Genomic DNA, 12,763 nt, shown 5'->3' on the forward strand with positions numbered 1-12,763 from the left:
ATTTATTGTAATTGATTTCCGAACGTCATGACCTCGTCGCAAGAATTCTTATTATAATCATATGCTTTGACTAATGATGATGAATCTTTGCTTGCAATTTTTAATTTCTATCTTCACAAAAAAAAAGGATAAATACCTTATTCTTCAAAGACTTCATATTAACTCGCAATGTATTTTTTAATTAGGGAGATGTTCTCTTTTCTTTACTAAATCATGAATTTAAACCTAATTCTATTCCAAAAAATAGTTCAAAAAAGATGCTTGTTCAAGTCTATGTACAATAACGTGATTAAGTCGAGGCAGACATCTAACAATTTTCAACATAAAAAAGAAACAAAGAATATGAATAAGAAAAAAGATAGCGAGACTTGCCAAAAGTTAAATTGGGAAAAAGAAAAATATGGGAGGAGAAATTATGGAAATGAGTGCCACTCGTGCATGTCCCATAGTATCACTTTTCAACTTAATTGCTAAGCTTCTTCGCTGCCCTGCCCCCACACTCCACTGTGTACTAATGTTGTTTCTAGCCTGGATTCCTGTTTTTCTACTCTTTATTATTATTATTATGTGATGACTTTCTACCTAATTAGAATCTTGAGCAATATATTACAGGCTAGCACCAAGCAGGGTGCAATATTTTTGGGTATTTCTATACAAAAATCAATATACCGTGGCCTGCAGGAAGGAGCCAATTGAGCACCTTTTCTTGATACTCTCTGTCCACATTGGACACTAATCCTGTTATGTGGAAAGATAGCATCTCGAAGGATCTCTCCCCTTTACCTTTTTTTCCCCTTGAAAACCTACTACAAATTAGGAGATGAGTATTGAATTCGTGGTTTCTTCAACTGAAATTCAAGGGAAATTTTGCTTGAAAATCTTTTTAACATCTCAAATTCACAACTATTTAAAATGGGATAATAAACATTAAATGGTCTTTATAGTTTGGGTGCATTTCCTATTCAATCCTTCAATATATCCATATACTGATTTAGTCCCTAAAGTTTTTAAAATTGACCAGAAATGGTCTTTGACGTTAACTCGACCGTCAATAATTAAGGGTCTCACGTATTTTATTCCGCCTTCAAATTAAAACCTTAGGAACTTTTATTTTTGCATTTCATCATTCGATTTTTCCCTAGTGTTTTGAATGTCGTAAAATTTCTTCATAAATGAAAGCATATATATTCATGAAACCTACGGATTGGGGCAAAAAAATAAAGGAAAAATGTGCAATAATTGGCTACATATGCATGTAGGAAACATTTGACGATTGGAGTCGTTGGGCAAGGTGGGGGCTTGAAAAAAAAAAAGCAAGCAGATAATAAGAAACATTATGCTTTAATGCTTTTACAAAAGAAGAGGGTATTGACAATGTAATCCTCTTTACAATTTGGCGCGTACCTTTTGTTTCCTGTTCATAATATGATTGTGACTCAATCATTAATTCGGTGTCACCTGCTATGTATATGCCTTGTTGCATGCGATGGTGGATATTATAAGAGTAAAATCATACTTTATATAATTTCATAATATCTAAAATCATCTGAAAAATTAAGGGTTTAGTGTGACGTATTGATATGATTTTAAAAATATATAAAATTTTAAAAATGTTCCATCTAAATACATATATTTTTATTACGATGGGGGAGGGGGTTGGTATTGAGACAACTGATGCCAAATGGCCAGTGGCTAAACAACATCAATATTTTAGACTACAGAGGTTGCCTAAAAAATAAAAGGGGCAGGCCCCAATCAATAGCTGTTTAGTGTCATCCAAAACATGGTTTCATACGTAGCAAATAAATAGTGGCAGTATGCTTACACCATTGGACGCATTGTTCGGGAATGCAATGCAGACAGTATCTTCTTTCTTGGTCCCTGCAAATTAAAAAAATAATATGCACAAAGTGTCACCACTTCTCATTTTCGTACAAATAAATCAGCACCGCTGGCATGAATGACTAAATGGTCAGTGGGCACTTACAAAATTATTGGAGCTGTAATAGCTATTGTTTTCATTCAATCAAACTAACATGGAAATTTTTATACCAGCAATCAATTAAATTGAAGGGAAAAAGATGAAAATTTTGAAATGTCAGGAGACAAAAATGTTCAGTACATGAGATCCAAATAGATAATATACTGTCAATGAGCATTAATTATACCATTGGTATCCCCAATTCCTTCAGGTCTAGTTCCCCCATTTGCTTCAGCGCAACCATGTCAATCTGCAATAAAACATCAAACTTCCACATTTAAAGAAATGCAAGTTTCTTCATTCACAGGTTGAAACTTGGTTTTTTTGTTCTGAAGGTTTGCTTAATACCCAATGTACAACATCTATGCTTCTGTTAAAGCCGCTGTATGAAAAGTCACATTCACATCCAACAATCATCAAGACAAAATGACATGAAAGGTGTATAAATCAATGCTTGGGGCTGATTTAAGATCTCTCGAGCTCTACTTTTCTCACTGGAAAAATGAAGCAATAATTGAGAAAATCTCCAAATAGGTTGCGAAGGATTGTACATACCTCTTCAGCTTGAAAATTGATAGCATATTTTCCCAAACCAAGTGAATGCAACAAGCTACTCACGGTGAGAGATAAAATGTCCTAGATAGCGTCAGAGAGACGTATATAAGTATGCAGAGAAAAGTATTCCTAAAAGAGATAAGGCGCAGGGAAAATCAACCATAGCATTCATAAAAATGAAAAGCATCATTCGTAAGATCAATAAGCAACTGTTTTGCTATATCATACTGGAAAATCATTTGGTTAATGCAAAAAGGTCACCGCTTCAAGTTTATCTAGATGAAATTCTGACATATACAGAATCCAAATAATGTTGACCCATTTCACAAGATGACAGTGTTATGTCATCAATTTTCCAATAGACTCCTGTGCTCAAACAAGTTCCGACAGTATGTACAAAGGACCTTTACATACACACTCATACAGAGTGAAACCGAAGAAACTAGTGTTAACAGAAAGCATGTCATGTGCATTTGAAATTCATTATAACATCAAGAACATTGAACTACGGCATTATTGTTCTACATCGAGCTATCACCTATCCTGTCACACAAAATCTCCTCATGGAAAGAAGTGGTTTTATTACAGAAGTTCAATGCATACCGTGAATGGGAGGGCCTTGAACATGCTACCAGTTACAGGTGGAAGTTCCTTAACCAGCTTACCAAAATCCTCAAGGGCCATTGACATTGTAGGTGAAGGGAACTTTGGCAATTCCAAGGAGTCGCTAATCAAGAATTGGGCAGTTCTTGATGCATCTGTAGGCCTAATTGACGGCACGCGTGGAAGCTTATCAACTGCAGTTGGAGCAGAAAACCCATTAAAATATTTTGCCACTCTGTCAGAGGAATGGGGTCTCACTCCACTTGTAGCCCAAGAAGTATAACTGCTGTCTGGATCCATAGGAGGTGGTTCAGCAGCTCCCCTTGATAATGGAATATTTGTCAAGGAGCTCCATTCGGCTGAACATTCCAAAGGATCGCTAATCAAGAACTGACCGGTTCTTGAGGCATCCACATGCCTGATTGATGGCACGTGTGGAAACAGATCAACTGCAGTTCTTGGAGTAGAAAACCCATTAAAATATGTTGCCACTCTGTCAGAGGATTGGGGTCTCTCCCCGTTCGTAGCCCGAGAAGTATAACTGCTGACTGGATCCATCTGAGGTGGTTCAGCAGCTCCCCCTGATAATGGAATATTTGTTAAGAAGCTCCCTTCGGCTGAACATTCCAAGGGATCACTAATCAAGAACTGAGCAGTTCTTGAGGCATTCAGATGCCTGATCGATGACACATGTGGAAGCAGATCAACTGAAGTTCTTGGAGCGGAAAAACCATTAAAATATGTTGCCACTCTGTTAGAGGATTGGGGTGTCTCTCCACTTGAAGCCCAAGAAGTATAATGGTTAACTGGATCCATCTGAGGTGGTTCAGCAGCTCCCCTTGATAATGGAATATTTGTCAAGAAGCTCCTTTCACCTGAACATTCCAAGGCATCACTAATCAAGAACTGAGCAGCTCTTGAGGCATCCATATGCCTGATTGATGGCACATGTGGAAGCTGATCAACTGCAGTTCTTGGAGCGGAAAACCCATTAAAATATGTTGCCACTCTATCAGAGGATTTGGGTCTCGCTCCACTTGTAGCCCAAGAAGTATAACTGCTGACTGGATCCATCGGAGGTGGTTCAGCAGCTCCCCTTGATAATGGAATATTTGTCAAGAAGCTCCTTTCGGCTGAACACTCGAAGGGATCACTAATCAAGAACCAGGCAGTTCTCGAGGCATCCATATGCCTGATTGATGACAGATATGGAAGCTGATCAACTGCAGACCCAGGAATTAAAAAACCACTAGAATATTTTGCAAATCTTTCGGGAGGGTTGGACCTAGCTTCATTTGTAGCATGAGAAGAATAAGAACTACTGGTTGAATCCATCTTAGGTGGTCCAGCAGCTCCACTTGATGATGGAATTTTTGTCGAGAGGCTCCTTTCGGGTAGTTCCAGAGCCCGAGTAGCTCCGGACACCTTCTCGTGAAGCTCTGCCTTTTCCCTCTCCTCAATTTCAAGTTTTATACGCCTAGAAATTCTCTTGCGTGTCAATTTCAATCTAAGGTCTTCTGGGTCCAGCATAGAATCTGCAGCCATCAAGTTCAAGTCCAAAATTAGCAAGCAAGTCAACAAACAGATGCACGTTGTATACCCATAGAATAACAAGAGAATATTTCAATTTATGCATTACCTTCAAGATTAATGTTGTACATATCGCTCCTTTCACTCATGTGGCCTCTAGTCCTGTAAATATATCATTCAAAATAGTTTTCGTTTCAACCTCAAAGACACTAAAACTTCTGAGACTTGATCCTAGTAGAAAACCTACCATATGCTAGTACTTCAAAGATGGCATGCACTTACCTTTCATTGTTAGAATAATATGAATAATCGGTACTAGTCCCGAAAAACTCTGCAAGAGACCTTTTGCTTCCTAATCGCACCAAGGTACTAAGAATGCCGCCATCAGAGACCCCTGCTGTCTCCTTCACCATATCCTACGGGTACCAAAAAAATAATCCGCACTCACCCTCAAGCGCAGCAATATTGGAAACACAAACAAAAAAAGCTGCAATTTCGGGTAATGTCAATGATCCATTTCCTTGCAGTTCGTTCACATGCACGTGAATTCGAAAAACTTACTTGCCCAGAACGGCCGAGGGAGAACGTGATTTGGGGATTCACCATTGATTTCCCTTCGATTCTCCAATACCCCCGTGGCCCCGTATCGTAATCTCCATCGATCCTACGAACAAATACCACATTTGACCAAATATATTTTAAAAAAATTTAAATTAATACTAAATGGGCCTAGCCCCAAACAACGGTGCCTTGCAAACTTGACGGGGGCCCAGTATTTCGTTTGGTTGGATAAGCTGATTAAAAGCACTATTTTAAAAAAAAAAAAACCATTTTTTAAAAAATTATAATATTTGTTAATAAAAAATAGTTTTAGAAGCTAAAATTTATAGTTTTTGGGTTTTTTCTTCTCCTAATATTTTAAAATAAAAATTAAGCATTTTTCAACATTTATTGACACCAAAACTGTTTATATTATTTTAATATAAACACATAAAAATATGAATCACTTTTAAATTTTTAAAATATTATTATTTTATTTTTACCCATAATAAATAAATCAATTAGATTATTATTATCGATAAAAAATAAACTAATAAAATTAATACTGATAATAAAAGTACTACTGGTTATGAAATTATAGAGAAAACTTAAAAGAGATCGTTTCATGGTCAATTTTGTGAATTGAATCTCCAGTCCAATCCGGTTCATGAAAAAATGTTAATTTTTATATCTAAATATTATTTTTCTTCATAAAATGATCATGATATCTATAAAGATTTTTATTGGTTTTGTTAAGGGTAGTATACCGTACCGTATCGAAATTATATATTATACCGATAATTACAGTATAAGCAAATTTTATGCATTTACCGATCGGTATACCGAAAATTTCGATACATATAACTAGCATACCGATTATATCGAAATTGTACGGTATAACGAGATTTTGGTGTTGTTTCGATATATACTATTTTATACCAAAAAAAAAACGTTACATTTTTAAAATCTTATAATTTAATTGTTTTAAAATATTATATATTTTAACATTTTTATATATTATCTCGATATTTCGATATATACCAAAATTTTCAAATTTCATATCATCAAAAAATTCGATATCGTTATCATACCGTACGGTAACGAAATATTCGATATATTAAAAATCGATATTACATATCATTTAGTAGCTTATTTATATTATATATAATCATTTACATTGGTGCCACCTCGTACGAAACTACATCGATCTTTAAGAATCTTTGTGCCAAATAAGTTGGAGACATTTTTATTGCTTGATCGTCCTCATTTCCCTCGCTCAACAGATTGCAATATTTGAAGGAAACATGTGAGATTTTGTCACGTGAGAGTACTCGTCTCACATGTTTATATAAATATGCGAGATTTTGTCAGGTGAGAGTTACTTGATATTTATTATAAACAAGCGTGCTTCCGATTAACCTCGCTCGGTCATGCCCCGGGCTTGTTCTCATCTGTTGACATTAATTCTATTTTCCAGCAATTCTTGGCTGTCACCATTACAGACACTTTCGTTCTACCTTTCAAACAACCGATCGATGGCCACCAAATTTTCTTTTTCCTCACAGCCATATGATGCAACGTGGCCATCTGCAAAAAGCATTGCGTCACACCCAAGACACTTCTCCACTCAGAGTTTGTTAATTAAGCTTTTTCTTTCTGTAACGAATTGTTTTGAAAGTTGATTTTGTGGAAATTCTGGTGATTTTGCTCTGTTTATCTTCTAAGATTGAAATTATAATCTATTGTTAAGAATATATGTATTATCTTGTGAAACAATGGAATATCCTGTATATGTTTTTTCTATATCTTGAGATTTGATGGGTATGTATTTGTATGATCATAGCATTTGTTCGATTTATGCGCTTTAATGATTCATTTTTTATTTCAAAAATTTAAATCGTTCAAATTCTTGAAAGGAATAATTTTATTTCTATTTAATTTTTAAAGGAAAAAAATATGAGTTTTGTATTTCTAAAATAATTTGACTTTATCTAATGATTAGATTTATTCCTAGGCTTGGTTGATTTAATCTAATCTTGATATTTATCTACTATGATTTGTTTTTGGCAATTATCTCTAAAATATAATATCTTAGATTGAAATAGAATTTTATTCCTAATAAACTCTTGTTTTCATGTTTCTAGGATTTTATTTTTATGGAAAGATAATTATATTAAGATACGAAGATCTATATATATGGAATATTGAGAGAAGAACGTGATGACTTTGAAAGGATCTTTACGCAGCTGCTAGAGTTTTTCTTTAAACGTACACGACGTTCAGAGTTGGAGATAATTTTCATGCTGAAGAATTTGAGTGATCGACTCACGTTTATTTCGTGTTACTTATTGGTGTTGAAGACACCTGAAAAACAACACTGACACAAATTATTGGTCGAAGAATGTTCTTCTATTGTTTTTAAACAACTTCGGTTTATGCATCTAATTGTGAGTTTGATTTAATTCTGATTTTGTTTTTTCTTTCCGTTATCATCACTCATGCGCAAAAATTCAAAATAACACACATTCCAAATTTAATAGGCCCATTTAATATATTCTCCCAACTCTTTCCAAAATTAACGGTGACAAATATCCTAATGAAAATGGTCCCGAATCCAGGTACCGTGAAAATCAATGTAGATGCAGCAGCGGAATCTGAACGACATTTCTTTGGGGTGGAAGTTGTAGGTCGTGACGAAAACGACGCGGTGTCATTTGTACGGATCAAGTGTTTCCCAGGAATATTTTCACCTCATCTGGCAGAGGTGTTTGCGATCAACCCTTCAATGTAATCACCGACTATGGACCTATCGTTGCCATCATAGATCTTAACCACGTCCAGTTCTCCGGCAGCGATGGCTACTCCGAAATATGAAGGACATGCAACCCGTTGGTCTATTTCTCGCAACTAAAGGACTGCTCTGACTTAGAGTTTGTTGATTCAATTCCTTATAATATACATTGTGTAAGGCATGAGTTAATTGAAAAAAATGTTCCTTATATTTTTTTAAAAAAAATATGCTATATTTGTTTTATTTTTAGATACTCTTTTTTGAAACACCATCTCTCCTTGAGAAGATAATTGCCTGCTGAAAAACAGAAACCAAATAGACCCAAAAATCTCTATATCTTAAGAATATTATATTTCTGGGTTTTTTACTGCAAAAGTTATCAATTAATGCTCCCACAATACATACCTCAAATATAAGCTCTACGCATTTTTCTGTTCATGCAGGGTTGTATGTATTAACGCACAAGTCGAGTCTCATTTGGCAGGCAACTCATTCTTCAAACAAATATTATTTGATTTGGCAGAAAACTGGATTAATTGTGAACTATTATTGCATTGAAAATGTAATCATTATGATTTAAATATACATCAGAATCTTCAATAATCTCACACAGTGATATGCATTTACTGTATATATCATGATGTCTGCTCGCCAAATGGATCCACATACAACCCTACTACTTAATTAATCAGTCTACAAGCCAACACCACCAACACCAACACGCCCTATCTATTCTCTACAGAAGATCGTAAAAAAGTTATGGGATTTTCTACAAGATACTCTTTCTACAGGAGATCGTGAAGAAAATTTTGGGATTTTCTACACGATACTCTTGAATTGCCTAATGTAGTAAAAATAGATCACACGTGTCAAATAAAAATGTTTCATACTCTGATTATGTACTATTATATTCTAACACATAAATTATAGTAAAATTTATTTAACGTTTATAGTCATTATTATTCGAATAAATATGATTTCGTACCAAAACAATCTAAATTTAATTGCTAAACTGATACTCCGTCCACGATGGTGTCTAATATTTGTGATCAAATCAGCTGATACTGATGGCCAGCTTGTAAGACTGAATAAAGTATAGCTTCCAACTCCAAGCAAAGCCAGTTAATAATTATACATTAAGCCGAGGATAAATCACTGTGGAGTACTTGAGGAATGGTGCATAGGGATCTCTAAACTAATGGGCAGTAATGGAAACCCTAATTAACATCAAACAGAAGAGAGCTGTAGCAAAGCTGAATAATAATTAATAATATCAAACAAAATCATCAAACACTGGAAGATCATTAAGAATCCAAGCACAGACTAGAGAGATCACACTCACACAGATACATATACGTGCACACAAACCTGCGGCAGTCCAAATCTTACAACATATGACCGAGTACCGTACCCAACAGCCCACTTTTCCGCTACTTCAACGAACCCTAGCTATAGCAAAAGCAGATTCACACCCTATGCTTATTTTTACACGAAGATCTGAAATACTAATAGCCACTCGATCGGCAGTGAATCTTGATCTAGCTACATCAAATATCGATCGGACCGTGATGCTTGATTCCCCTGTGAGAAAGACGCGAAGAAAAAAAAAAGGCAGTTTAAGCTCTCGGGAATAGGAGATTCGAAGGAAATCGGAACAGATTTAACAAGAAACCCTTTTCCATTCCATTGAGAAAAAAAAAAAATCTTCAAATCTTGAACCTTTAATTAACTTCTTCATCTATCTTGTACATGTAGTACTCGATGCGGGTGGCGCTTCTTCTTCTTGCTCGTCATCATTAAGGGTTGACGAATTGGCGACAGTTTTCTGAACTCTTTTGCTAATTTTCAGCTCGGGTAATGATGATCGATTTGATGCCTGAGCAGCGTATTTGTGGGTGTCATGATGGGTTGGGGGGCGTGGTGGTGGTAGGAACATGGTAATGATGATCGCTTTTAGGTTCTGAAGCGTTGTCGTAGGGAGAGAAAAAGGAAAGTAGTGTGAGATGAGGAGGAGATTTATTTATGTATTATATTATTACAATGTTTTTCGTGCCATTAAATTTCCCCTTTTATATTTTATCCTGTTTTTTTGGGATTCAGTCTATGACATACTATATAACTTATCACAGAAAATTTAATCTAAGTTCTTTAGACTTTTTTTATTTATTTATTATTTCACCTTCTTGAGAACAAAAATGTATTGAAATATAACATAAATTCATGAGTTTTAGGTATAAATAATTTTAGTTGGGTATATTAATTATGTAATATGTAATACACGAAAACTAAAACAATAAATATATATACAAATATATAAATTTTAAGTATCAATTAAATCAAATTAGGTATATAATTATATTATAAATTTGAAATATAAAATTTAACACTTTTTTAGACAATAAATGTGTTTTGTTGAAATAAAATACACATGTATTTATTTCATTGATCAAATAACTGATATAATATTCAAAAACTTAAAACGAAGACACGAAAACTAAATATTAACTTATCTTTTGAGTTAGAAATTGAATCCCCAATTAAATTCAACCACAAATCACACACACTCCAACTATTATTTTTCCTATATTTGCGGCCTACTCTAACTTAGGTTTATGTTCATATCTACATGTTTTCTGATGAGGAAAGTGACATGATTGTGGCAGGAGATTTTTTTTTTCTTGATTTATTTTTTCATTAAAACTAAAATTACCTTTTATTGAATATTAATATAATAATTATTAATGCAAACGGAAACGTAGTATGTGTGGTTTTACAGGCCGTGAGAAATCAGAAGTGACGATTCGTTGTGTTTTTTTACTGAAAATATTATATCTTTATACCACAAAATGAACGATACATTTTCCCCACATTATTTATCTATATATTAATTAAGCATGGACAAAGTAGTGATATGTGGTACCACTTTTTTTGTTTTGTTCTAAAAAACACTGTCAAAATATCGTAGCAGGGTTTCGGAATATATATACATAAAAACGAGAAAACATCACAGCAAAATGAAAAAGAGAACATGCCAAGCTTTCATCTAAAAACTATACAAATGATAACAGAAAGTCATATAACAGCAAAAACTAACACTAAATTATCCAGATAAAAGTAAGATAAGATATAATAAAAAAAAATCTATGTCAGCTATGATCAAATCCACGTCATCATGTAGAAGTCAAAAAAATGGTCAGCAAAATCATATGAGGCATTGCGTCTGATCCAAATGAGTCAGTGAGGGCCTGTATGGAAACTATAATAAGTAATCGTGATGTCACTGTACCACCGCAAACTCCATTTTTATATCATTTTACCTTTTAAAATTGTTAATAATTACCATATTATTTTTATTCTATAATAATATGCTGAATTTTATATAAAAAAGAATTAATCAAAGATAAAATTCTGGCACACAAAAGAATTGTACAAATATACAAGGCGTAGACTTGGTGCTGATGATAAATAATATATCCAACGGATTCAGCGGGCCAAATGGGTAATTTTACATGTTAAATGTCTCCATTAGTAAATTGATAGTGTAAATAAATATTATTAAAGTTTAACTAAAACTATGATCGTTCCAAAAGTATGCAACACAACTGCGTCACCAATTCGGAAGATTGTTTCGAAATTCTTCTTTCCGAGAGGAATTTTGTTTTCATTCATTATAAATACAAGCATATTCTTTGCATGCGCCAGATGACAAACCCGTTCATCAAACACTTAGAAACTGAGAGCTTGAATATCAGATTCAGTGTCTGACCAATGACGGACTTGTGAGGCAATATTATGTGGTTGACCATGTGAAGAGGACTTGTTCTTGTGGCGTGTCTCAAATTTGTGGATATCCATGTTGTGATGCATGCGTGCAGTGCCATTGGTGAAACACTAGAAGAAAAACGCTAAATTACAACGGATTTTATCTGTTGTCTTTTAAGGTGAAAAAGTGATGTTGTAAGCAGTGTTGTTAAAAGTCAGGACAACGACAACGGATAAAATCCTTTGTCTTAGATAACAAAGACAACGGTTTTACATTGTTTTTAAATGTTGTGTGATATGAGATACGACAACGTTTTTATAACGCTTAAAAACCGATGTGGTATATGAGCTACAACAACGTTTCTGCAACAAATTAAAAGCGTTGTTGTTCTGAATTTACAACAACAGTTTGACAATGAGAGTTTATTCTCCTACAACAACAGTTGGAGGACTATGTGCATAAATGCTACAATAAAGTATATAGAATACATGAGAGTTTATTCTCATATGTTTCATGTTGTGCCTGGACAAGCTGCTGATCATTACCTCAAAAGAAAGTTATCAACCTCTTCATGCTCTTGTTTTTATGAGAAAAAAAGATGATGAGAGTCATAGCACATCCACAAGAAATGGACTTAGACATAAATGTTCAATATGTTTGGAACTCGGCCACAAAAAAGAATCCTGCACCAATCCTATTCATCCCAAGTCAAATATGTACAACCAACCAAGCTAAGTAAGGTTGAAATTGAGCATGGTCACGTGAACTTGTTAGGCTATACGTTTGCAAAATATAAATTGAACTTGTTTTTTCTAATTGTAGGTTGATGGTCAACCAAGTAGGGCTCCAGAACAAGCCACACAACCAACACTTACAGGGACAACATCAAAAGCATCAAACATCTCTGTGCAGGTATTTGAACATGTGTTTAATGGATGTAACATCATTTGCTGCCAGCTTTAATTTGAACATGTGTTTTAATGGATATAAAATTCAAAAC

At 34.4% G+C, this 12,763-nt stretch overlaps 1 protein-coding gene and 1 long non-coding RNA gene across 2 annotated transcripts; both read right to left on the minus strand.

Moving 5' to 3' along the window:
* Positions 1 to 1,516: 1,516 nt before the first annotated feature.
* LOC140831477 (uncharacterized) lies at positions 1,517 to 5,339 on the minus strand. Its single transcript, XM_073195251.1, has 7 exons — positions 5,231 to 5,339; positions 4,952 to 5,085; positions 4,779 to 4,831; positions 3,140 to 4,674; positions 2,537 to 2,617; positions 2,169 to 2,231; positions 1,517 to 1,881 (listed from the first exon to the last, which is right to left on the minus strand). The coding sequence occupies exons 1-7, from the start codon at positions 5,273 to 5,275 to the stop codon at positions 1,822 to 1,824; spliced, it is 1,971 nt and encodes a 656-aa protein (XP_073051352.1). The 5' UTR covers positions 5,276 to 5,339; the 3' UTR covers positions 1,517 to 1,821.
* Positions 5,340 to 9,243: 3,904 nt separating this feature from the next.
* Positions 9,244 to 10,020, minus strand: LOC140831649 (uncharacterized). The gene is made up of 2 exons (XR_012117908.1): positions 9,720 to 10,020; positions 9,244 to 9,581 (listed from the first exon to the last, which is right to left on the minus strand). It is a non-coding gene; the product is annotated as an uncharacterized lncRNA (long non-coding RNA).
* Positions 10,021 to 12,763: the final 2,743 nt, after the last annotated feature.

Source organism: Primulina eburnea, chromosome 1 (genome assembly GCF_022965805.1).
Source record: "Primulina eburnea isolate SZY01 chromosome 1, ASM2296580v1, whole genome shotgun sequence".
In the NCBI taxonomy this organism is placed as follows: domain Eukaryota; kingdom Viridiplantae; phylum Streptophyta; class Magnoliopsida; order Lamiales; family Gesneriaceae; genus Primulina; species Primulina eburnea.